This window comes from Fulmarus glacialis, unplaced genomic scaffold, assembly GCF_000690835.1.
Source record: "Fulmarus glacialis isolate BGI_N327 unplaced genomic scaffold, ASM69083v1 scaffold8023, whole genome shotgun sequence".
In the NCBI taxonomy this organism is placed as follows: Eukaryota; Metazoa; Chordata; class Aves; order Procellariiformes; family Procellariidae; genus Fulmarus; species Fulmarus glacialis.
This window is the reverse complement of record NW_009204811.1, coordinates 20,559-47,780: the sequence shown is the minus strand read 5'-3', so window position 1 is coordinate 47,780 and position 27,222 is coordinate 20,559. Positions and strand designations below refer to the sequence as shown.

Here is a 27,222-nt window from a genome sequence, read left to right as displayed (position 1 = left end):
CACCTCCTGGTTTTCAGAAGATGGCTCTATGCCCTCAAGGTGGCAGAAGAGTGCAAAGCAACTTGAAAATGGAAAAGAAACGCCAGTTGTTTTTCAACAGACTAGATCATACCAGATAACCAGTTTAAAATTGTTATGGTTTAGAAGATCATGCTATCATAAATTTCAGAGCTTCAGATAGTAAAAAGCTATGAGTTTAACTGAAATATCTATTAAACTTCGTAACCATGCTAAGAAACAGAGGAAGGGGTCAATAGGAATCAATGTAATTATTCTTCATGTTGTGTTTGAACAGTGCACTATCATGCAAAGAGGTAAAGGAGTTGTTTAGAGAAAGCCCACAGAAAACAGCTCCTGAGTTGTTGCATATGAAATTTCCACTGTATTTATGTAGAATTAACATAGAGAACAGGTTTATAGACTAAGCTTCTGGAGCAGAGGATGAGGAAAAGATAAGAACACTGATATGGACCAGAAAAGAAGGTGAGAGAGAAACTCAGTTACTCCAAAGGTCAGTCCTTGGCCTGTAATTTTATTAACAGAGTGGTCACACCTGGAATGGATACCCAAGTCTTATTACAAAGAAGTGATCAATGAGATCCTGATATACGGAAAACAGTAAAGACCATGGAGATAGTAATATAATTGTATACAGGGCCAGAGAAACACTGGCTTAAACATGAGCAAGGTCTTAGAAACAGTATTGTTTACTATTGGGCATGCTTGTCAAAATGCATATTTAATGGTTAACCTGTGGCAGGGGGTGGGGTGGGGCGTAGGAATGTAATTCCCGAATCTCCAGGAGAGACAAAGAGCTCATACTCATGAAGGAGCATCCCAGCTCAGGAGGAGGTACCTGAAATGTGAGTTCCTCTCACCTGGCAAAGAGAGCAGGCACGGGGAATGGAGCCAGCCAAGGACATTCTCATCTGTAGGCACAAGCCACCAGCTTGTCTTGCACAGGGAAGGTGTTCTTAACCTTAACTCTTAAGATACTCAACAAGTTGGAGACTACTAACTAAAACAATAGTTTCAAAAGTTACAGGGACTATATGAAATAAAGTATTTGAAGTCTGTACCCCAGAACCAAATATGGAACTGAAAAAGTTCAAAGGACCTCTTGTATCTATTTGCAAATGAAAGTAGCCGAGAGAAATGAAGATGATACACACTTTAATTCTACTCTTTGTGTACTGTGAGGCAGGTGCTCTGCATGGATGTGGTTTGCCCTCTTTGCTCCTCTTCAGAAGAATAAGCAGAGGTCCTTTGGATCTCATTGCAGAGTCTGGGGAACCAGTCATTTCGGGTATGTGCAGCTTCTGTAGGAATTGAAATTTTAGATGACTGTTAAACCAGACATGATGTAGAGATAGGTACAGCAATAATAGCCATGGATGTTCTTTTGAACTAATAGGTACAGCAATAATAGCCATGGATGTTCTTTTGAACTGAGGAATTAGACATAGTCTTATTCCTGAAAAATAAAAATTAAGGAGAGGGTAAAAAAGACTATCAACCAGAAACGATTGTATACATGAAAAATGTTTTGCCTAAATTGAGGAAGGCCCTGCGTGGGTGACTCTTCTTGACACATATTCTAGGCACTGTGTAGAGAATTTACAGGGAATCAGGAGCAGACACTAACACCTCGAGATGCTAAATTCCTTAACCAAAAGGTAGTGGTAAACCCCTTTGGAGAAAATTGCCCAGAAAAACCTATAATCATTATGGAGGGAGGATTTCATGAAGACAAACCCCTGTCCTTTAGACGACTAAGTAGAGAGGATAATTTCAGCAATGAGGCTATTGCATGATTTTTCCCAGGCCTGAGAACCTGGTCATAGTTACTGCTTCTGGGAAGAGTACAAAAAGCATTTGGGTATGGCAGTGGGGTAATGGAAGGATCCACTTAAAAAAAAAAATCTAAGTGTAAAAGTAGAGCTGGCAGGGTGAGATAGTTTGCCATATTGGCGTTAAGGATGGAAGAAGGCGTGGAAAGAAGAAAGGGACAGATATTCCTCCAACATGAACATCGTAGAACCACTTGGTTTCTGGAGAAAACCAAAAGCAAATTCTGGTTTTTAATGGGAAATTTCTAATTATCACATTCTGCAATTATTTAATTATTGCTATTTAATAGTGTATAATACCAGCATTAATCAATAATGTCCTAATTAAATGTAGTTAAACGGTTAATTGATTAATATCATTAATATTTACAATAATTACAAGATCTAGTTAATACTACTACATTATTTAGTTACTCAGACATCCTATTGTTCCTGTCAGTTTTTAGGTAATCTAGATTTTTTTTCAGAAAGAATATGAGTAGGCTGAGGAAATGCTGCTCTCCCGCATAGTTTGAATTTTAACAAAATACTTAAATGTCAAGACACAGGATCAAAGATCCCTTTCTTGCTTTCTGAAGTGAGAACTACCTTCTGTTTGAAAAAAAGCTGCCTGATGATAGAAGTACGAGGTCTGTGCCATTGCCTGCCTTTGCAAACAGTAAGTCAGGGCCCGATTCTCGCCTACCCTGACTCTGTAATACGGAGGAAAGACGTTCTGCCCTCCAACTGTGGAGGTAACGCTTCAGGAACTTGATGCAGATGTTGTTCATATCAAACACCCAATAAATGCTACAGCCGGTGTGTTGGCATGGTAAGAGTCTTGGAATACTGGCATTTCTGAAATAACCCTGTCAGTTGACTCCTACTGTGGCAATTTGTGGAGGAAATTTGTGCCCTCCATCAGTCATAAGAGGGCATCCAAACCCATTCTCACCTCGAACTGGTTTGCTACCATTTGGCACCATTATGAACCTCATGTTAGCCCTGTATATGTATTTGTGTAAAGCATAATTGTTGATGCCCATGTCCCACCGTGAGGTCTGGAGGCTAATTTAGTGGGTTGTGAATAGTTTACTCAAGCGTGGGTGCAGTTGTAAATGGCCTCCACTTACACCTCAGGACAAGGCTGTCTTTGCCTTGCACAAATAACTTTTCACCTTTCCAGAAGTGCAGGCAGACAACAGGAGGAAAAAGTTGAAACCTCGCCCTCGATTAAGATAAAATTAAATTGTCCAGAGTGATTCCAGTGTAAATGGATTGCTTAGCAAGAGAGGTGGTATAAATGCTCTACTTCTCCAATCGACTTTCTCATCTGAAAACACAGGGTATGCTCAAAGGCTAAGGCCCTGACTGTGGGAGCTGAGCAGTTTATGAGGAAGACAGAGAGGAAGAAAGACGCCTGTGAGATGCCAGCCTGAATTTCCTTTCTGCCACCTGTGTTGTGGAACAGAAGGAACCCAGTTCTGCAGTTCCTCTGTAAATTAAATTCTTTTTGCTCTGACCTGTTCCAGATCACGACCAACTGTAGTGCATACCTAAAATGACAGAAGTCCATTTAACAGCAGTATCTTTGCACAGAGGTGGTTGCAGGAGATTGATAGGTGAGTTACGGGCAGCATGTTAACAAGCATTTGCTTCACTGGGGAGCTATTAATCAGATGAATTTGCATCTGCTGCTTCAGATTCATAGAACCTGACAACTGAAAGACTAAATTATTATTGTCTTGACTAGAGTCTTGACTACTAAATTACTATTGTCTTTTCTACCCCAAGTGAGGCTGCAGTTTGCTGCCAGGAGCTTCCCTGGTTTGGATGGGTGTTCTTCTGCTGAGCTCATATATTTTTAGGATGAGTTGTGATGCTGATATTTTGCAGAAATAGTCCTTGGGATATTCTTGGCCCCAAGCAGCTCAGAAGATTTGGACAGTAACCATGACAGTGAATTCAGGAAAAAAAGCTAGAAAAATACTCTTCAGGAGCCGGTAATTAGTGTCTAGGTCAATAGGTGGTGCACTACGCGTGTGGAAATGGTGGAGAACTGCTCCGCTGTTTCACTAAGGGTCTTAAGAATTGGCATTTGGGAAAACTTGTTTCATTTTACCCAAAGAACCAATTTCGGTAGCTTGAAAGCAGTAAGAGAAAATAAAATATATGTGTGTTTTTAAGATGGTGTTGACAATAATTATTGGAATGAATTATTTATATTTCAAATGCCTGTGTTCAAAATGGCATTCAAATGTTGTATTTGTTTGTTTAGATACTTCTATTTGGCTTAATGAGAACCATCATTTCATGAGTAGTTGGAGAGTACACTTAAGTATGGAATCACGTTTAGGAAATTTTGCTCATGCAATACCTGTATTCAACCACCTATTTTCCAGGTGTCCTGGTTTTGTCTGGGATGGAGTTGATTTTCTTCCTATTAACTGGTATAGTGCTGTGTTTTGGATGTAGTATGAGAATAGTGTTGATAACACACTGATGTTTTAGTTGTTGCTAAGTAATGTTTACGCTAGTCAAGGACTTTTCATCTTCCCGTGCCCTGCCAGGTGCGCGGGGGGCTGGGAGGGAGTGTGGCCGGGACGGCTGGCCCAGCTGGCCAATGGGCTATTCCATACCCTATGACGTCGTGCTCAGCATATAAGGCTGGGCGAAGAAGAAGGAGGGGGGGACGTTCGGAGTGATGGCGTTTGTCTTCCCAAGTAACCGTTACGCGTGATGGAGCCCTGCTTTCCTGGAGGTGGCTGAACACCTGCCTGCCGATGGGAAGTAGTGAATGAATTCCTTGTTTTGCTTTGCTTGCACGCGCGGCTTTTGCTTTCCCTATTAAACTGTCTTTATCTCAACCCACGAGTTTTCTCACTTTTACCCTTCTGATTCTCTCCCCCATCCCACCCAGGGCGGAGTGAGCGAGCGGCTGCGTGGTGCTCAGTGGCCGGCTGGGGTTAAACCACGACACCAGGAAAGGGCAAATTTACTCCAGCCTAAGAATATGGAAATACAGTAATTTCTGCAGAAGATCTTCATTTATGCACCATAGATTGCATTGATTTTGCATCTGAGATTTATGGAGGAGCAATACAGAAAATCAGTGGCATTTTAATGAGCTCGGAATGAAGCCTGGGTAAAGCTAGATGAACTGGAGATTACTTCTGGTAGCATGTCTAAAAATTTCTTTATTTGAACTTGCGATTATCTCATTGTTTGAAATTGGTATACATTATTCTCATATTATAAAACACTGCATCAAGCGGGTGGTAGAAAAACAGCTTCTAGGAGATTTAAGCATGACAGTAAAACTAGTCAAAAGTCGTGTCAAAAGCTGCAATTTAAAGCTGTGTGGTGGAAATGTAGATCTGTTAATCTGTTAATGTTGTTTTGTCCCTTACTTGTATTAAAGGAAATTTGTCTATTCATAGTCTTTGGCACAGTAGTCATATTTTAAACTGATAAACAGAGGTCTTTAAGATAATTGTCAGTGGCTCATGATTCTCTTCCCAGTGAAGCAGCCTGCACAGTTACAACTGTCCCTTCTACAACAGCTTTTCAAGTTTTGAAGTTTCTTTCCGCTCTGCCTTGGTTGAATTTACCGTGTTCTCATCGCCTCTATTTTTTACCTACTTGCGCCATGTTCATGCAAAAGCACATGCTACAGGGAGCCCACCGTGCTGCCGGCTGAGCCTGCTGAAACGGGGAACAGCATCTATCAGCCTGACACCGGCCCCAGGAGAGCAAGTGACGCTCAGGAGGAGCAAGGAAAGGGGAGTCTGAATTCATCACCCGCAGCAACTGCAGTTTTGTTTCATTCCCGTTTATCCAAATGATTCCCCTGCATACTGGGATCCCAGGCTGACAGAGAGGGAGTTGCGCTCATGGAAATACGTGCTTATATAAGTGCAAACTAGCCCCAAGAGCTGTTGCCCATCACAACTAGTAAAATTCAGGTGTCAAGAGGACTATGTAGCAAGCCCAGTTCATACACACAGAGGCACTTTAAACACTTCTGAAGACTTTTTAGTACGATTTATGGATACAGTAAGGAATATTTGCACTCGAGACTTCAGGCTTCAGCTTAGATGCAATTCGAAGCACGTACTGACAGGAGCCTTTTAACCTCTGTTCTTCCGGGAAGATAGCATAAGGAACCAACGAACAGGACACATTTATTGATCACGCAAGTGGGTGATCAGCCCCACAGAGTCCAGGGAGGAAAATGGTCTGAATGCTGCAGTACTTTAATTTACACAACCATACCACAGCCGAGCACTGTGTATGTCAGCGGCCCCGTAGCCTCTCTACCCAGCCTTACGCCGCTTCTCCAGCAGTTCTGTTCCTATGCAGTACAGCCAGGGCTTGCTGCAACCTTTATCTTTCACTTAGTTACTCCAGCTATTTTCCTTTCCTTCCAGGTTTCTTTCTTGTTCCAAATGCAAACTTTAACCTATTTTAACCCTATTGTTTTAGCTAATTTATGCTGAACGTCTAGTTGCATTACTGCTGTTGCATACCTACTTATAATTAAATTCTCCAGAGGTAATCCTTATAGGGAGGCAGACCACTCCCAAAGATGATTAAGCTCACTTCACTAGAAGTTTGCTCAACATTTTATATTCCTGAGATTAGACAATATGAAGGCTCCCTGCACTGTCTGCAGTTCATCTCACTTACATTTAGCTACGGTCCTTGAGAGGAAAGACAGTTTCTTCGGTACTGTGCATAGCATAAGCAAAATGCTTGATTGAGCAGTAAGTTCTCACGAGCTCGAAACCTGCAGGCCAAAGTGAGTATCTTCTCGGTGCTAATGAGGCTAGAAGTTGTGAGATAGGTGCTATGTATTTTTTCTGGTTTAATTTCCAAATGAGTCCACTTTTGTGGTGAAGGTGTGAAAACACAGAATTTGGATGTTACCAATGGGCTGGTAGAAAAGAAGCATTCTCTGCCTAACAGGACGTGCCGTGGAATAGATCACAGAGAGCAAAGGAGAAAACAGAAGATGACAAAAGAGACAGCATTTACCCTTTCTAGTTTCTTTTCTAAACCTCAAGCATTACTTTAACTGTGGGGTTTTTTTTCCTTCCCAGGCAGCAATAGTCCACCTCCTAGTCCTAGCAATAACCTTTTGCATACATCCTAGTCGATTATATAGACTGAGGGATGTAATTTTATCTTTTCAGTCCCTGTAGGAACTTCCTGGTGTGTAGATAATCTACGTGAGAAAAGAAACTTACCATTTTAAAGCATTTAATTATTTTCTTTTTACAACAACAAAAAATATATTTTGAAATACTAAGACAGTGATTGAAATACTAACACTTTAAGAATCATTATGGTCCAATGAATAAATGCAGGTGTTAACCTGCGGTATGTTTTATTATTTTAAGAAAAAATGGGCTGTATTTTATCATGGCACTTCCCCTTTTACTAATTCAGCACACAGCTGTGGGCACATAGCAGCTGCACTTAGGGCCATATTTTGATATTTACCCTTTTTTCCTTTACCAACTAATTGCAAGCAAGAATGAAAAACCTTATTCAGAAACAGGTTTTAGTGCTTATTTCTCTTTGCACTGTTTGGAGCTGCCTTCAGACTCTCAGCCGCTAACCTTTGGAGTGGTGCTTTCCTCAAGTTACAGGAACCTCCTTCTGGATATTTTCTTCATGCTTCCCTTTAGGGGTTCCTGCTACTAAGCCTGTCTCATCTCTCTCCTTACCTGCTTTTGCTGTTGTCCTCATGGTCCTTTGTGTGTTCTCCCAAGCGCCTTCCCAATTCCAAAAACGTGGCTGTCAGAATTGCAGTTCATCTAGGGTTTTCAGAAAAGCACTGTATGATAGCAGTCTCTTAAAAGGCCTCAGGTAAGAACGGTCTTTGCTTCTCGTGGTGTTTTTTGTGACAGTGAATTATTAAGGTTAGCAACAGCAGATAGTCCCGTGTCTCATACAGAACTGAATGAACTGTAAGGGGCTAACAAACCCTGATCTTCGTGACAAGACAACTAAATTTAGAGATCCCTTGCATGGACTTCTGCACATCATTTCAAAATCACACAGCACGGCATCAGCCAGCTCTCTCAACACCAAGGAGCTTTCTGTCTTAAAGTGTAAGACAGAAGGCTCATTTTCCTTCTTTCGGCCATTAATCCTACTTAGCATTTGGAAAAAAGGAAGGAATTATTTCTGCTTTTGAACTTGTCCTACTATGAGCACGGAGTTACTGAGTCTCTTCTGGACTTCTCAAAAGGCGGTGTTGAAATGAAGAGTTGAATAGACAATCACACCCATAAGGCAGTTGTAGGCAGACTTCAAATGCTGTAAGCAAATGTTTTACAGCAATGGGCTAAGATAGTTGCAGTGATGAAAACATATTGTAAATTCTGGGTATGAGTATCCGCCAATGCATCTAAGCAAGTAACTTAACTCATTAAATAGTTTCTTTTGGAACACTGGACATGCTTTATTTCATTTTTTCACAATTTATTTAAACATCTCACATATACAAAATACATTTTCTTTCTTTTTTTTGAGAAATGATGGTTTTTTTTCACGCATTGTAGAAGATGGAAATGAGATTTGAAAGCAGGAGCACCTGATTTTGGAGGAAGAGGACAAAGATGAGGAAAAATGATCCACATGCTTAAGCTGCGGGTGAGACAGGAAATTCTAAGTTTTGAGACAGACTTCAAAGAAACAGAGAAGTGATATTTTAAATGCTACTAGCACCATCAAAGTTCAAGTATTGGAAAGATACTCTGTAATAATGCAATTAGCACCACTGTACTTTGAGTGGAACTGAAAGTACCTCAGATCATATGGAGAAGTACCTACAAAAGACGTGGATCACACTTCATTTAGTGTATGAGGTAGTTTAAACCTTTGGAAGTTGTGGTTTTAAACTTCCTCTGTGGAAGATATTCAAAGGCCACAAATGGTGCAAACTTTCATGATTTTTTATTTTGTTTTTTTTTTCTTTACAAAGGTTGACATTTCCCAAAGCAAGGTGTTAAATCTTGAAAGACTTCCAAGTCCTTTTGGGGCTGTATTAAATTTCATTGCACAATGCTCCAATCAATTCTTCTCCTTCTCTTTCGCCCAGAGTTTAAGCAAGTAGATGAACAGAAGAAATGGAAGGAGTCAGCTTTCATTATAAAAAGAAATGACAAGAGAATAATTTGGGAGAGGCTTTAAGTTAATTTTAGTTCATTTATTTGAAACAGACTGGGCCAATGTCCAAACCGAATTCTTGGTCAGCGCCGCCAATATCCAAAGGTGCAATGTCAAGGATGGGCAAGCGAGATGGCTTATTTGTTCTGTATTCAATGATCGTTTTGCCCCATTCATTGTTCTTTCTCTGCAAGAGAAGATTCATTACAATTGTTACTGCATTGTTCATAGCATTGAGAATTGTTTCACCTGAATTGATAATTTCTGAAAGAATTTCATATTAATTTTGCTGCCATTGTTTGCAAATCAGATACCCATGTCCAACTATTTAGATCTCTGATACAGAGAAAATATTTACTTTAATCTTCTGAAGTCATATGCGTGATGCTTTACATAAGCTACCATATTATTCACACTGATGTTAAATCCTCAGACAACCCTGACTGAGTTTTTCAGGACTTACAGATCCTGCTCCTCCTACAGCTTGTGCACCATTTTCTCATCAGTCTTCAGCTTACCCAGAACTTGGGTCTGGTCCCTCTGAAAAGCTTTTTCTTTTTTGCTGCACTGCACAGTACAATGTTTGTACCCCAGTCCTTCCCACTTGTTAAAGATCTGGCATAGTTGGTTTTGTAGGCTATTTATCTTTACTGCGTAAAATTTTTCTGGTCTGACTGATAATCTAATTCTGAATGAAAGCAAACTCTTTGCCTAATCACATGCTTAAACATGGGCAATCATGGTGCCCATGGTTTCTGCGTTACTTACAGAGCAGCCATCCTCAAGAACACTGAAAGTGAATCTGCTGTTGCCTTCAGCTCGTAGTTCAACATCGTTGGATCCCTGCAGTATAACAGCCTTTTTAAGGTTGCCAGTTTCCTCATCCATGTAGGCAATGCTGTTCTTGCAGTGGTAGGTGATGTTCTGGGAGGCATGGTTGGCTAGCAGACGCATGAAGGCAAGTTGGGTGGCCATGTCCTTTGAGGTCACTCCTTCATCATTGTATTCAAACTGAAAAACAGAAAGGAACCCAGTCAGTTGTATTGCTGGGGAAAGGTGGATATTTGTAATGGAAGTATGTGATATTTGCTCTAGGAACACTAAAAAAAAAAAATAATGTAAGTCTGCAATCACTTGTCTATTGCAACTAAAGAGCATCAAATAAAACTAGTAGGAGGTAGGTTGAAAACCTGACATGAGTGGAGGTAGTTAAATTGCAGAACTCTGTTCCAAGATAGGGTGTTAACAGTTTATGTGGATTCAAAGACAATATCAGACAAGTTCAAGAAAGAGAAATCTATTGTTTGCGTAGATACACAGAAACAATGCCTGTCTCAAGAAAACCCTGAATTTTTTTTTTTGAGTCCAATAGAACAATGTCTGTGCATGTGACAAATGTTTACTTCATTCTTATATTCTTTTACAGCACCTACTTTTAGCCACTGTTAAGAAACAGGACCCTAGACTACCCTGGACCCTTGTTCTGACCCAGTGTGATCAACCTTATGTTCTTATATTGAAGATCTTGGACACTGCAATTTCATCATAAGATCAACTCAAATTCATTTAAGAATTATGTCATTAGATCTCCTTAGCTGTACAAAAGTGATTTACTTGCAGTTGGCTGGCACAGTGTCTAACATGCAAGTAGACGTATTTCTTGTCTTTACTTACACTGGCAATTCTGAATGTTACGGTGGCATACACTCAGGATCTGTGGTGTGTAATATAAATATCTTTCCAGGAACAGTGTTGTATGTAAAAAATCTCAATTAAAAGAATAAGCAAAGGTGTTTTTCAGACAGTTTCTGGACTGTCTTTATACTAATGTACCATATTCCAGTCCAGGTTTCCCTTAGCAATAGCCATTAGTCATGCTGAATTGATTATTTGCAGACACCAAGAAAAATTAGAACAATAGTGAGAAATCCTTTTAGCAAACTATGATCCAAACCAGAACTGGAGCTCTGTTCCCTTGAGATAAAAGATAGTTCCCTTTTTCATGTTTCTCCTCTAAGAGAGTTTAATTTATGTGTTTGCTTGCTGAGAGTCAGTGAATTGGCAATTCTTCAGACAGCACTGTAGGAAACAATCATCCTCCTATACATCACTTACCTGGCTGCCACCATGGATGGTTTCACCAAACCATACATGCTTCTTGTCCTTGGGATTCTTGTTGACATACCAGTTCTTAGCGGGAATATTGTCAGGGTTGGCATGGATGCAAGTCTCACCAGTGGCAAAGTCACAGTATGCTCTAATGGCATCTGCAGAGCAGCCTTGGTTAGGATCAATCCAGTAGAAGCCTGCCATTGAGGAAAGAAATGCGAACAATAGTTCACTCAGCCCAACATTTGCATTCAGTTTATATTCACTTGTTTGATATAGGAACTCAGAGAGAGGTCCTAAATATCCCAACTAGGTACAATATTAAGGTGATAGCTGGGAAGAATACATATTTTAGATTGTTAATGTATAACAAACTGTATTTGAAAGCTAGGGTTAAATATTTTTGTATTATTTTGAAAAATTATTGCAACAATCGCGCAACAATAGCTATAAAGAGCTTTTCAGAATGTCCTTGTATCTATTTTCAGTGGAGGCAGAGAGAACTTCTTCACTGGTCATTTGGTATTTTCACTGGGTGGCCAAGGATACCATTCATCAAAGAAAGCTAATAAGCTGGAAGTACTCCCTGAGCCAGAAGGGGCAAATATCTGGCACTAACATACCGCTGCTCCATTCTGGGTGGCTAAGTCTTAGGTCACGGCAGGTGCGAGCTGGGTTCTTTCTAGAGCCTTCTGGGGTCAGCAGGGTCTCAATTTGATTGTTCAATGTTTTCAGAGTGGCATCAACTTCATAATCCTTGGGTCTGAGAGAAGGCTGATCAGCCCGGTAGTATTCTGCATCATAGCCAACTTCATATCCACCACCATTGGGACCAGGGGGACCAGGGGGACCAGGAGGACCAGGGGGACCCTGAAGTTTTTCAAAAGCAAAAGACAAGAAGCATTCTATTAGACATGTGTTTCTCTCAATTAAATGCTTCCACACATGCATAGTCCTACTTAACTCCTAGTACCCCATGTGACATAAATGTGTTAAATCAACAAAAAATAAGTTATACTCACAGCAGGGCCTTGGCTACCATGAGAGCCACGCACACCAGCAGGGCCAATAGGTCCAGGGAGACCATTGCGACCATCTTTACCAGGAGGACCAGAAGGACCAGGTGGACCCTAAAAGGAAACTCAAACACTTTAATGACAGTAGAAAACACTACAAATAGAGATTCATCTACATGGGAGTGTACATATATATTGCACAAAAGGAATGGGAGAGTTATTTGAGTATGCTCTTAAATTCACGTACCCTTGGGCCAGCAGGACCGTTGTTACCAGGAGGACCTTGATCACCATGTTGACCCTATTGAGAAAGATACATGCAGAGTCATTAAAAAAATGCAGTGGCACACACTTGTATTAGCATGATTCAAGAGGGAGCTATAGTCAGCATGTGTATTTGGGCTCAGAGAATGGGTATCTAGGGCTAATGGCATTTACTAGTGGAGTTGGGGTATAAAATTCCTGTTGGGGGAGGGAGGAGAGAGAGCATAAAGAGCTATATTAATATAGCTATAGAAGTCTTTATATTGTTTCTTCAGATTTTCAGAGAAGGCTTTAAAATAAAAGTCAGAATTCCTAAAGGGGATACCAAAATTTAAAGGGAAGAAAATCTACAGATTACTACTTCTTCTCTGTGATAAAAAGGCTTTACAATTTCTGGCCAAAATAAGAAATAATATTAAAACAAAGGCAGAGCTTTTGAATTCTTTGCTAGCCAAATGCAGTCGAGTTTCAGGGCAACTAATGGTACTCACACTTCTAAAGCAAACTATCAATAGCAATACCAAAATTTGCCATTTTACGTGAAGAGCGTTGAGCGCTAAAGAGAATCTTATGGCCTTTGAAAGATGATGCAGAGTGGAGTAAGTGGTATCAACCTGCTGGGTTGTGCATATGTAATTCCACACTAGGGTGACCTTATTTCCTTTTTTTGCTCTTTATATTCAAAATACTGAAAATCATTTACTTACAGCAAGACCAGGAAGACCCTGCAATCCATTGTGTCCCTTCAAGCCAGGCAGACCTCTATGCCCCTTATCACCAGGTTCACCTTTCTCACCACGTGGACCTTGTGGGCCCTAGGAAGGGATATAGGTTATCAGAGGAATAAAATAGAAGGCTTCAAGTATACACCACTGTCAAAGCAAGAATTAAGCATGAGCATTCTACATTATGCCATAGGTTGCCCCTGAGATATATATATATATCTATATGTACATCCTGTTAACACACCTAGGAAGAGCATCAATCCCAAAAGCTTCAGGATCGGTCCCATAAGAGAGAATGCTTATCGAGATTCTAGGTCTATAAATATTTACAGTCCTTAAGCACTACTTTTTGGGCCCGTACCTTAAGCACAGTCATGAGTCCTTATTAATAAAGCATGTTTTCTCTTCTTGCATCAATGTGGTAATGTATTTAGAAATCAGACTTACAGCAAGACCTCTTGGACCAAAAGCACCAGCAGGACCAACAGCGCCAGCAGGACCCTGAAACAGGAATAAAAAATGCATGTCACTGCTGTATATTATACCTAATAAAGGTTCCATGCTCAACACATCTCTACAGAAAGCAAAGTAATTATCCACATATTGTAGGGGTTTGATGTATAATGTATATATATGATGGACAAATGTTAGTCCTGTGTTAATCAAAAAAATTAAGGTCTCATCCACTTACAGGATCACCACGGTTTCCAGGCTTTCCAGAAGGACCAACTTGGCCATGAGCACCAGGAGCACCCAGAGCACCACTGGGACCAGGGTTACCAGGAGCACCACGCTCACCCTGGGAACAAAGGAATGCAAAGGGGGAGACGGTATGTTACTACTGACTTACACATACTGCAGTATTTCTTCCATCATTATGAAATAAAAGAACAGAACAAGTTACCTTGAAACCAGGAGCACCATCACGGCCTGGAGGACCATCGTTTCCAGGATTGCCCTGTTAAAATACCATGAAAAAGCATTACATTCCATCAACCTTCATCTTACACGGAACTGTGTGTCAGTCTAATTGCTCCCAATGAGAGTAAGAAGACACTGAGATGGGACAGCATAAATCTTGAAGATAACAAACTCTTCCTTATAGATGCCACTCTCAAATCCCTTCAAATATATGAATGTTCTCAGAAAAATACAATGGTCTTCAAATATTTTAGATTTCACAAGTTCAGTATAGAAGAAAATTACTGGGTTTTGCTGTATTTCTCTAAATGAAAAGGTCAAGACAACAGTGGTCTTCACCTAGCTTGCACTGTTGTAAAACTGAGACCTACTTTTTAGATGAAAAATGCCAGTGGCGAGAAAAGGATTTCAACAGTAGTCACAGCTAAATTACTTTGTGGTGGCACTTTACAAGCTTAAATGGCTTCCTTTGTGAATGTTAATGTCACTTCAACTGTTTCACTGTGTACACTAGCAAACCTCTTCCTTCGGAAAATTCCCAAGGAACAGAAAGTTTATTTCTTCTTAATACTTACAAAATAAAATTACTATTCTCTGATCTCTTTGAAATCCTGTGAGTTTCAGGACTTACAGGAGTCCTGTATTAACAATGCTCAGGTTATCAAATAAGCTTCCCTGATAAGGCCCAGAGAAAACTTCATATAGTTATACTTACAGGAGACAAGATAATATGTTAATACTTTACTTCAACTGTTCTTATAGTGTAAGTCATGTATAGCCACTGTATGGATACCCTTCTTCAAGGTGAACTACTAACTTGGATGGTTAAATTGGATGGGTAAGTTTATTTGCTGCTCTATGAAGAACTGGGAGCAGGGCCATGTCCTCCAAGTGATCACCCACAAGGCAGGGCATTAGAGGGAGCAATTTGTTCACTCCAGTGTTCCCGCATTCCCCCTTCTGCACAGGACTCAGGTCCTGTGTCTTAACCTGCACTGATCTCTGCAGTTCAGCAGTACTTGCCACACAGGCCAGAGTTTGCTCCATCGTGTTTAGCCTACAAACATACTTTACATTTTATGGTGAGGGAATGCACATTGGGAAACATTATGTAGCTCAGCTCACAATGTTAAAGTGTGTCTGTTTTGTTAGGACTCCAAAATAGTGCTGAGTGTTGCACAAGTCCAATAACTGAATTCCAACATTTTGTGTAATGCACTTTATATGCCTTCTGAGTGAGCCTTAAGTTAAAAAACACTTTGTATTTAATACCCCAAATCACTAGATCCCTCAAGTAAAAGTGACTTTGATTTTTATACTTCCCTGAAAGATATGTATATTGCATCTAACATGATGCTTAAGAAATTTTGCTGCTAACAAGCTTTCCTGATACATTCTTCTCTGTAGCCAAAACCTTATCCCCTGGGGTGTACTATTTTTCCTAGCTCCAGGAACAAAGTAATCTTTTTCCCACTCCACCTTTCTTGGCAATGAAGTAAAAAGTCAAAAAATTCTGATAGTGACTCCAGGATGTACTTCAGACACAACTTGTGCCTTGAAGAATTTGTCACCTAGTTAGGGGTGGGAATCCATGTCTATTAGAATCCTACTATAATTTTCCCTGAGGACACCGGAAGGTACCAGTTTGCTAGCAGGATGACCTCCAGTTGCATCCGTCTTTTCTGTGTGTTTGTCTTTGGCTCAGAATAAAAGAAAAGCAATCCTGAAGAGGAAATAAGACATAGCTTACATCACGACCAGCTTCACCAGGAGCACCATTTGGACCAGGAGAACCCACAGGACCAGAGGGACCACGGGCACCAGGAGGACCAGAAACACCCAGGGGACCAGGTTCACCCTAATACAGGAACAGTGGTAACAAAATGTGACATTATAATACAACACAAACCAGTCTTACAGAACTTTTGGCCTATACCTAAGAGAAGCATTTCTCTGCAATCAATTCTGGAAGTTAAACAGATCCAGGACACAAGAAACATATCTAACTATACCAAATATTATCCTCATTCTAAATTTTCTACCTCTTCTATCAGAAACCTCTGATGCCGTTCAAAAATATGCTCACCTGCAGACACAAGTCTTGTTTGTCTGCAGCAAGCAATCATTTCTTCCACTGGTCTTAGTCTGTTAGGTCCATATCCTCTGTTTGCAGCAGCAATGGAAACAGCAGAATCTACGTCTCCTTTTCCCTGGTTTCCCTTAAGAGGAGACCTCAACTTTTTTCTTTACACTTATCTGTTTAAAGCAGTTACCTAGTCATATACTCACTGTTGCTCCAGAAATGCCTGGAAGACCACGTTCTCCCCGAGAGCCAGGCAGACCAAGGATACCAGGAGCACCAAGAATACCCTGAGGACCTGGGCTACCAGGAGGACCCTATGACATGAAGAGAATATTATTTATATTAACAGAGAAAAAGAAATTTTTATGGCGCTCCACATTTCTCATTTGTTTTGCTCTACAACCGCTTTCCAAGGATCTCAGTGTGTGTCAGTGCTAGTTCCTGCATGGAAAAAGTTGTAGCCAAGCCATAAGACTTAAAACTCCAAAGCTAAAGGTCTGTAAGAACGTAATGCCTGTTATACTCTCCTCACAACTGTTTTCAAGTGAAAATGCTGTTTCTGAGCAACACTATACACATGCCTTTTCCCTTCCCATTCAGTAACAGTGGGTGATGCATGAAAATTGGGGTATTCAGTACAGAGAAGATGACTATGTGAGGGGATTCCATAGCGAAGAGACTGATCATCTGCAACTGATCCTGAGACAGCCTTAGAATATTTCTAGGTGGTATGTGACATCTCCAAAAAACCCTTAGAGCTCTCTACTGACCAAAGGTAATGGTTGTTTAGTTAAGTGACTTTTCCATTTCCTTGAAATTTGAGCATATGTGGTGCTAAATTTGGCATAAGTAATCATCCTGACAGATTACCCTAAATTATTATCCTAACTTAGAGTCAGGCCGACTAGTTCAATTATGGTTTTCATAATTGAAATTGAATTAGAACATAAAAATTAGAAAATGTATTGTTTTATACTGGACATTAAAGGGCAAATTTTCAATTGTCACTTTCAAAATTTTAACATACATGTCTGACAATGACACTGAAGATTCCATTCTTAGCTGCAACTTCTGCAGATCACAGAAGAAATATCTATAAATTTTTATTGAGAAACAACAGAATGGTAATTCACACAAGTGCATACTTCCATAAGACAGAAATGGTCTGCCATTAAAAACGCCAGTAATTCTGGATGTGCAAGCTTAAAGGCACTCAAAATTGATTTATTTATTTACATAATTCTAAGCCACCCTTGGGTCAGACAACTTTAACCTTGTGATCCCCACAAATCAGAATTTCTGATGCAGAAATGAATTGAGGTAATTGTTCTAAATGGATGTTCACATGTTCCTCCTTTTTCCATCCATGATGCTCAATTTCAGAGCAGGAGACTCTGCTTCCCTTTCTCAGACTAAGTAGCAATTTCTTCTGCAGTTAGCCTTGTTGCTTTCACTTGGGCTACTTGCAGAGAAAGATGCAACTCACCACAAGAAAAAAAAGAGAGAAAAACCTGACCCAGAGATCAGGTTCACTTTTTATGGCATGTTTGTCAAACATGTCTATAAACCATTTCTTGAGTCTCAGTGAAGCTTCTGCTTAAAAGCTTTGCTAAATTTGTGGACAAAAGAGAAAAGCCCTTCACAAATACCAAAAGTATCTTAGAAGCCATAATATTTACACGAAGAGAAACATTTTTAATGAGATGTGATACTCAGTAACTTACAGCAGCACCAGCCTCTCCAGATGGACCTTTCTCACCAGCAAAACCAGGTGGGCCAGCAATACCTTGTTCACCAGTACGGCCAACGGGACCAACATCGCCACGCAGACCTCTAGCACCATCTTTGCCAGCTGGGCCAGGAGGACCAGGGGGACCAGTGATGCCCTAGGATTGAGTATGAATATGATATCTTTACAGTATAGAGCCATCAACTGGGGAGATCAGAGATAAGTTTCATTTTATGTCCATGTACAAAAATTGTGCTTTGCAATAAACAGCTGTTCTGAAGCAGCAACTTCTATTGCTTTTGTTAGCAGTGGACAGCTGGAATCAGAAGAATTACTGAACTGAGAAATTTTATTTTTTTTACTCAGCAGAGGTGGAAGTGGCAAAATTTGGCAGGAAAATATTGATTTGGTTCTGGAGACATTAATTGCAACTACAAAAACCATGAGAAAAAACCTCTTCCAATTCAACAGGATTATTTGCTGGGATTTACAATATATTTCAATGTAGGGTATCTAAGGAAAGAAGTGCCTTTCAGTAAAGGTTGGAAACACCTTTGAAAAGAAAACTACAAATGTCAATTTGAAATGAGAATTTTTGGCTGAAAAATAAGGAAGCAGGGATTCACATTCTTAAACACAATGAGAGGTTGCCCTACTTGAGACAGGGGCTGGAACTGCAGATACTTTAGAAAGTGTGGACAGAAGATAACATTCTTTTTCAAATAGGACATGACCTTCTTACTCCACTCAAAATCAATGGCTATGCAGTTACTCACGGAGAACAAAAGCAAAAGAAACACAGATTTTTACAAATGGTTAAGCACCTCAAGATGCAGAGGGATGCTTGATGGATTGTAAAAAAAACCCCAAACTAAATGCATAACTCCTACTCTGGGAGTTTAAACAGTTAAGAGACTTTTTCTTCTCTCATCCAGTCCTATAAGGATCTGAGATGATTCCAGTGCAGTTAGAATTTGTGTCCATGTAACAAAAATGAGGATTATCCCTAACCAATGCAACTTCTAACTTATCTCCCATTAGAACTTCATTAGTTACTTACAGCAGGGCCAGGAGGACCAACTCTTCCAGCAGCACCAGGGAAACCAGTCATGCCCTAAAAATAAAAGGGAAAAGGAAGATTTAGTTTAAAGGAAACAATGACTTCATGAAAAGCAACAATGTCAGTGCCAAAAGCCTGAAGACTTACAGGAGGACCAGCATCACCACGGGGGCCAGCAGGACCAGCAGCACCAGCAGGACCCTATGTATGAAGGATTGAAAAAGACAGATGAATCAAGCAAAGACTGTTAATGTTCCCTGTTTAGAATAAGGGCTCAGTCTCACTCTCATGGAAGTTAAGGGCGATTTTACTTTTTACTTTAACAGGAGGAGGACTGGGCCCAAAACCACAGTTCCTGTCCTGACACTAGGGTAGTAAATTCTCACAGACATTTTGTATCAGATTTGTAAGGACTGAGAAGAGTTGCATAAGGCATTTATGATTCAAATAAATTTGCCTTGCAAATGTTACGTGCATCTAAGCAAACGTGGAAGTCAAAATGTGAAAGACATAGAAAGGCAAAGAACAGCAAGTCCTCTGTTTGCATTGTATGACTAGTTCAGCCACGTAGTGCAAGGCCCTGGTATTGCTCTATTAGAAGCATACAGTAAGAACCCCAACCCAATGTTATCTTGCAACACTTTACAGTATTTGAGATACCAGGGCCTGACTTTCTGCATCATTTCAACCAGTTCCCCAATAATGGGCTGCATGCATGTGAAGTTGTATATACCTTTGGACTATAAAAGGGTTAGCGCATGAAAAGCCTGTGTGCAAGTGGGTGCACAGACAAATTTGCACATATGCTTCTGCATGACTGGGTCTGAAAGTCAGACTGCGACAGCACATCCTGTCTTTGAGAGGAAGATACCACCCTCCTCAGCTCTGAACTTACCCAAAATCATCCCCTGAATGATCCACAATAGACTGATTTTGCTGATTTTCAGAGCAAGTTGAAAATTTTTTTTTTTTTCTCTTCATTTCAGTTCTAGACTCACGATCTGAGCCCACATAAATAGACTGACAAAGTTCATATAATGTGTGAAAATCAGTATGGTGACTTTCCTGACAGCCTAGTTTGAAGTTTTGTTTCTTTTTTTAATTACCTTTTCAAAATTCAAGGCCTTCGGGCTAGCGTATTGCTTGCACAGCACAGTTAAGAACCATGCATTTTACAAAGACACAGTTCACTTACTGGTGGTCCAGAAGCACCGATTGGGCCAATAGCACCTGTTGGTCCACTTTCACCCTTAGGTCCTTTAGGCCCACGCTCGCCTTTAGCACCAGGCTGACCAGCTGCACCCTATGGGCAGAAAAACACACAGATCAAGGAGTTGGAAAAGCATGCAAAGGAAATAGAGGAATGGCGTGGCATCAATAAGAGAAAAGTGCAAACAATACTCACAGGAGGTCCAGCAAATCCACTAGGACCTACAGGACCAGGCTCACCGCGTTCACCCTAAAGAGAGGACAAAGAAGAGAGGACTGGTTGGAATGGACTTTAAAAGTGCATTTTTCTGAACATCATGTCTTTGACACAGGAATAGTTGTAGGAATTGCTACTTACAGGGATACCACGGGCACCGGCAGGACCAGCGGCACCAGCAGGACCTCCTTCACCCTAAAACAGATGGCAGAAAACATTACAACGCTGTGGGGGAAGGCCTCACTGCAGTCAGAGCAGGGGTGATCTTGTGGTACAGATGCACATAGCCAGTCACCCTGTGTCTCCAATGGAGAGGGTGTTACTGAAAATCCTTCTGTTTTGACCTGCCCTTTATTAATAATTTCTAACGATACTCAGGCAGGATAAAGAATCATTCTGAGCTAATGTGTGGTTGTCCATCACTGTATCAAAACCTCTTCTCACAGTGTGAGGAGGATTGTGGAGATTAGCCTCAACTAGGAAGAATTCAGACAAAGCCTAAATCAGAATCTTCTCCCCATATAATCCACTGCCATGTGGATGTGCATCCCTTCCCTGCCCTTTTAGGAAAAGGTTTGGGGTGCTATAGCAAACTTCACTGAATAGTTCTACAGTCCCAATAACACTTGCCTCCCAAATCTGAAAAACTTGAAGAACTTGTGCACACTAGAAAGATGGAACTGGTTTTTATGGAACTCCTCATCTTAAATATTCATGAGTGGGTAAACTGCATAAACCAACAAGACACTTTTTCATTCAAAGAGTAGACTTACCCGATCACCAGCACCACCAGCAGGGCCAGGAGCACCAATAGCACCAGGCAGACCCTATAGGTCAAAAGACAGGACACCATTTCTAACAAAATGTAAGCAGGAGTGACTACTTTTAATATTTTTTCCCTTTCCTCCTGGAGACAGGTGTGTGACTTTCTTCCAGCTGTTTTCAGTATAAAGGACACATGATTTTATAAACAAAATCTATTCTGTTATTTTCCTTCCCAAGTACGAATTTGAGGATAGGCAGCCAAAACCTCAAATTAATGATAATTTTGTGCAGCTTTTCAGGCTGCCTTTAGAATTAGCTGTCTGGGCTGAGCCCATAAAGTTGAACAGGATAACGTCACACTGAACAACTGCCTACGAAATACATGGTTCTCTGCTGATGTCATTTCTCTGCTTGTGTGCATGAAAAGTTATAATTTTTCTCTCTTTCCCCCCACATTCAAACATCCCTGGACAAGGGGCCACAAAACCATATTGATTTGTATCAAAAGTGAGCAGATATAAGAGGAAATGCAATACAGTAGGAAACGTAAGTCCTGAACATCCTTTTTAGTCACTTTTAAGTTCTGAGCTGTAGCAAGGTAAACTCAAGTAGAACCAAAAGATACTTACACGAGCACCATCTCTTCCTGTTGCACCAGTATCACCTCTCAGACCTGGGGCACCCTAGAATACACACGGGGAAAAAAGCATTATATTGGTAACGAACACAATAGTTTGTATGAAAGAAGTCTTGAACTGTTTGCTGAGTATCCATGTATTACTTGCATATCATATGAAATGCTTATCATGCTAGTTTGTTTGGGGAATGGACTTTGATTATTATTTCATTCTTATTGCTGAGTATGTACTGAATTGCAAAGCGAGAATTTGCAGATAAAGGGGACTGACATGCTTTTCAGAATTATGAGCCTGCCTCTTTCATGGGAAACCTATTTAGTTTCCCCCAGGTGGCAGGAATTTTGAATGGAGTTAAAAATTCAAAACCAAGTTGATGTATATTCCAAATGATGAATGTAAATCCCTGCTCAAAATCCCTTTTTTTTTGGTCAAGAAATAACCACACATAAAAATTCTTTTGGGTATTCATGTTATACTTTTCTATTTGAAGCAGGAAAAGAACTGTTAAAAACGATGTCATATGAGTGATCACATAAAATGCCGTATGTTTTGTATAACAAAAAGTTATATCCAGGCCATCACTAGTGTCAAGAAATCAGACAGCCCTGTTCTATCTCTTTTTTTTTAATACATCCTACTCTTCTGCATTAATCTGCATGTCAGTACATAGTGTTTTATAAAAAGCTGCGAGCAATTTTCATCTTAATTTCCTTACAACTCCATTTATGCTCAATTACTATGGATTTTTTTAGTCCAAACAAATAAAGCAGTTCTAGAAATCTCAGTTTAGACTTTAAATAAGAACACAAGAGAATATGGAATGAGATGTACATAACAAGATAAAAATCAATTTTGTAGATAATTATACGGATAAAGCAGATGTAGCAACAAGACTCGCAACCAGACTTCACAGCTTACATTGGCTAAAATGTTTTCTGATTTTATAGACAACTGATATAATCACAAAATGTTTTTAACTGATTTACTTATATCATAGTCTCCGCACCCAGTACAGTCAAGGATTTGATCAGAGACTCAGTCCTTTGTGATCAGTAGGCCCATTCCTACTATTAAGCCTATACTCAAAGACAGCTTTAGTATTTCTTCGGTAAGATAAGCTCATTGTTAACCAATCCTGTGAAGCACTAACTGCCACTTAAACCAATTCCAAATGCTGAGCAAAGATCGAAATACAACCTTAGAAAACACTGTCAGTCTGTTAGACCAACAAAACCTCTACTTATTGACTACTAATGAGTCATCATGTAATACAGTTTCACAGTGAATAACACATTGGGGTAACCTGCAAGTTTTTTTAAGTTAATGAAATTCAAGCATTTCCCAAACCTGTGCATGCCATAACATAGCAGGTTAGACCATCCACCTTACCTTTTCACCCTTGCCTCCTGGAACACCAGCAACACCTCTCTCTCCTGGGATTCCACCAGAGCCAGCAGGACCAGGACCACCAGCAGCACCAACATTGCCAGGCTCACCCTAGCAGCAACAGCGTATCATGTAAGACAGGTCAAATCATTCACACAACTTGGAACAAAATTCTGTCATTACTACTTTGCCCATCATTCTGCTTGCTTGTAAATAGTGTGAGTAGTAGTATTTAATCTTAAGCTATTGTACTTGTTTTACTTTTTCAGTGAAGATGCCAGACGTGAACATTCTCTCTGATTCTGTGGGCTCCTGAGGTTTTAGGGTGTCCCATATTCCAAACTAAACTTCTGTGGAAAGACAACCCACAAAAATCTTGAAAACCAAGACCCATATTCAATTAGCATCAAGCCAACGTTATTTTGGTAGATGACGGCTCATTATTGTGCTAACGTTTTGGGGAAAATACTGCTTACTAGACACAAGAACTTCCTGTGTATAAGTAGAGGTGGGAATAAATAGAAGACAGCATGAATTTTGGCCAAAATCTCGGATTCTATCTTAGAACAGAATCATAGTATACCCAGCTGACAAGATGTATTCAAACTGATTCCAAACTGGACTTCCCCTCCTGTCATCTATAGTGCCAAACAAAAACCTTTAATATTGGTGTGGACTAGCTGGGATGGAGCTTTACCATTTGAAGAAATGACCCAATGGCTATGGCATATAGGTAACTACCTGTTACCAGTCATCACTTACGCTCTTAGGAAAGAAGGTTTTGGATTGCCTTCATCAGGAATTCAACAATGAGGTAATGGCAGCTGGAACAGTAAGGCAATGGCAGCTGGAAAAGGCATACCTTGTTACCATCAGGGCCTGGTGGGCCAGACGGACCACGGCTTCCAATGGAACCAGCAGGACCAACAGCACCACTTTCACCAGGAGGACCACGTTCACCCTGCAGGAGACAGTCTGATTTGAGTTTTTCCTTGAATTGTTCTATAGCTTAGTGGTTTAAAAGCACTGACTAGTAGCAATGACAATGCAATGCATTTTTAGCGGAACAAACCATCAAGAACTGTATTAGAATTGTGCAGGTATTAACTAAACCGGTCATAAAAATTGGCTCTAGCTTTTGACACAAATATAGCAAAGTGAAGTACTAAAGTCTTGCATCACGATAACAGCTGACAAAGTAAAACTACTTCTTGGACATGGATTTTGGCTACTGTGCTCATTCTGGTAACGGTGTCTTGCATTTTATTGTCAAATGGAGCTTCTGATACCAATTTGAGGGCAGATAATGGATTCTAGTGAAATTTGAGCCATAGTAATTGGCAAACAATTATTTTTACAGTGGCAAATGCCTGGTGAATATTGGAGAATAAAGGTGACAGCTAAAGCCTACTAATGTGACCTGTATTATAACAGGTATAACGATAAATTCTGAAATAGAGGTCATCTGGAAACATGGAAGTAGCCAGAAACTGGGCTAAAATGCACAATAGATCTATCAAAGGTAGAAATATCAGTTTTACTAAAGGCATCTCAAATTATCCTAGTGTGATCAAGCTGGACATCAGTGAATAATCTGATCAGGCATAATGGAGATTTTTAGTTACGTTGGAGAATCTGGAGTTTGAATGAGAACTATAATGTGGTCAGAAAACTGACTCAAGGAGAGATACCACACTGCTGAAAAGTACCAATAATGAGAAGGCTAACTTATATTGTAATGATGTTCCCCAATTATTGTATCTTTTCATTATTTTTACATATATTTTGTTAATGACAGAGAGGCAGAAAAGGAAGAAAGATACTTATGAAACATGCAGATATCACAAAGGTGAAAGCTCTCGTCAACAGGAAGAAGGGTTAGCATATTACACAGGAAGAAATGAATGCTGGCTGTCACAGTAGAAGTGGGACAAAATTCAAGAATGCAAAGTACCAGGCCATTTATTTAGGAACCAAAAATGAGTGTAAATGGGGGGGTTCACCTCGTGAAAATGACAGAAGGGGAAAGGTGACAAACAATAGCCAACAGTATGATGCTGACATGAAAAAGGCAAATGTGATCTGGCACAAGCAGTGAGTTTTTTTTAGGAAGTGTTAATTTTGTTGTACAAAGCATCAGTAAGACCTAATTTGGAATACTGAATGAAATACTCTCTGGCTGGGTACGAGATGCGTAAGGCAAGCTAGAGTAGAGACAGATAACTGCTACTACAATGATAAAAGGAACTGGCTTGAATAGATTAGCAAAATGCAAGTTTAAAGAGGACATGGTTACTAATACAGCCTCAGGGGACTAAATATAGGGAGGAAAAGTGTTATTTAAACTGATTGACATGACTGGTAAGAGTGAATGGGAATATTTGTCATGAATACATTTAGTCCAGAAGTCAGAAGAAAAGAGGAAGCAGTAGAAGTAGTTTAAATATCAACGTCTTTATAGGGGGATTTGGAAAGCAAATAATTAATTGAGCATTTTATAAACTACTCATTGCTCTGCATAAATGGGATTTTCTTGCCATGAGGAAGGCCTCCACACAAAGGTCTCTACAGATGTTTATTCATAGTGCAGGAATAAAGGGAAGTGAGGGACAGTATCTCCTAATGACTATTCCAGGCTCTGGATTTAGCCCACCATTTGTTCACAAACACATTACATGGGAGGTAGGAGCTGCCTAGCAAGGGAATATATGGCTGAACTGGTCAGTGTAAGAATGTCTGCGCACAGGCACTGCAGATGAAAATTCTCATATGCACGAGGCCTCAGTGTAACACTATAGGGTCAGTCTTTTGTCAGCCACATTCTCATTGTGAGGTTCATTAATACAAAAAAAAAAAAAAAGATCAACTCATCAGGATATCATTACTTGGGTAATACTCATATTGCTTATCTAGAAGTTTACTAACACTGGCAACTATTGTATTATATAATCATATATCCTGACACATGCAAAGAGCAGAGAAAATTCTCCTTCGTTCCTGGGAGTCTGCTGCAATATGTTGTGTTCTGTAACTGAGAAGAGCCATTTGTCTTGAGAAACTTGGAAATGTATATAGTTACTATTATTATTGAACACATTATTAAGACAGTCTGTACTAGATTTCAGATGAGTTACTCACTCTTGGGCCAGCAGGACCAGGGACACCAAATTCACCATGAAGACCCTAGAAGAGAGTAGATGTATTGGTAAACTTATTTCTAAAGCAAAGTTACTAGCTTAAATTCTGCTTTGTTTCTTAGCAGTAAATAGAAATGCTTCGCAAATTGCAGCAGCATATTGAAAATCTTCACACTAAAACCGTCTTTTCAATACACAGAAATAAACCCTTTTATATAGCTGCACAATATCTCAAAGCACACACGAGATAATAATTTCTTATCTAAAGAAAGAGTTAGCTATTAAATTCCAAGGTCATTTTTCAGGTATACGCAATGTAAACTCTTTTACAGGGACACAGAGGGATGTAACTATAAACTTTCAGGGTGGTTATGACACATAGGATGCGCAATTTGCAGATTACATCACATACCTTAACTGCGCAGGACCTAGAGCCTGAATTACCACTGAGCTACCTCAGTTGTATGCCATTGTAAATTCACTGAAATCAATTGAGGTCCAAAAGCAAATTCCAACGGACCTTCTTCATTTGTGGCTAGCTTTAAGAAAAGGGACTATTAAACTTCACTTTGTTTTGCTTTGTTTTGGCAAACGGATCCAACAGGCTCTTGCTTTACCACATGTGCAATTATAAACATAATGCTTATGCAATGCCTCCCCCTACTTGTGGAGTACTGTTTCTATCACTCACCCTTTCGCCTGGTTTACCAGCTTCACCAGCTGGACCCGAGGGACCTGGCAGACCCTAAGTGTAAAGAAACAAGAATACAAATAAAGTTAAGGCAGAAGCACTTCATGCTTTGTAAACCATAGGTAAGATTGAGCAGAGCACAGAGTTACTTACCTGGAAGCCAGGAGGGCCAGCAGGACCTTGTTCACCCTTTCCACCTTGGTTGCCCTGGACGGAATGAAAAACAAGCGATTAACTTGGAAGAAGAAATACAGGAAAATGGAT

General features: G+C 40.1%; 1 protein-coding gene across 1 annotated transcript in view; it reads right to left on the bottom strand.

Moving 5' to 3' along the window:
* Nucleotides 1-8,280: 8,280 nt before the first annotated feature.
* The window catches only part of COL1A2 (collagen, type I, alpha 2), a 38,360-nt gene continuing 19,418 nt past the window's right edge, over nt 8,281-27,222 (bottom strand). The window contains exons 27-51 of the mRNA XM_009575128.1: nt 27,112-27,165; nt 26,959-27,012; nt 26,269-26,313; nt 23,993-24,091; nt 23,134-23,241; nt 21,736-21,789; nt 21,115-21,168; nt 20,483-20,536; nt 20,321-20,374; nt 20,111-20,218; nt 19,063-19,116; nt 18,916-18,969; nt 17,851-18,012; nt 16,333-16,440; nt 15,794-15,901; nt 14,027-14,080; nt 13,814-13,921; nt 13,570-13,623; nt 13,105-13,212; nt 12,381-12,434; nt 12,140-12,247; nt 11,741-11,987; nt 11,124-11,314; nt 9,777-10,019; nt 8,281-9,195 (exon numbers count right to left, since the gene is read on the bottom strand). Of these exons, the coding sequence (XP_009573423.1) occupies nt 9,049-9,195; nt 9,777-10,019; nt 11,124-11,314; nt 11,741-11,987; nt 12,140-12,247; nt 12,381-12,434; nt 13,105-13,212; nt 13,570-13,623; nt 13,814-13,921; nt 14,027-14,080; nt 15,794-15,901; nt 16,333-16,440; nt 17,851-18,012; nt 18,916-18,969; nt 19,063-19,116; nt 20,111-20,218; nt 20,321-20,374; nt 20,483-20,536; nt 21,115-21,168; nt 21,736-21,789; nt 23,134-23,241; nt 23,993-24,091; nt 26,269-26,313; nt 26,959-27,012; nt 27,112-27,165 (2,484 nt within the window). The 3' untranslated portion in view covers nt 8,281-9,048. The remainder of the gene's footprint in view (nt 9,196-9,776; nt 10,020-11,123; nt 11,315-11,740; nt 11,988-12,139; nt 12,248-12,380; nt 12,435-13,104; nt 13,213-13,569; nt 13,624-13,813; nt 13,922-14,026; nt 14,081-15,793; nt 15,902-16,332; nt 16,441-17,850; nt 18,013-18,915; nt 18,970-19,062; nt 19,117-20,110; nt 20,219-20,320; nt 20,375-20,482; nt 20,537-21,114; nt 21,169-21,735; nt 21,790-23,133; nt 23,242-23,992; nt 24,092-26,268; nt 26,314-26,958; nt 27,013-27,111; nt 27,166-27,222) is intronic.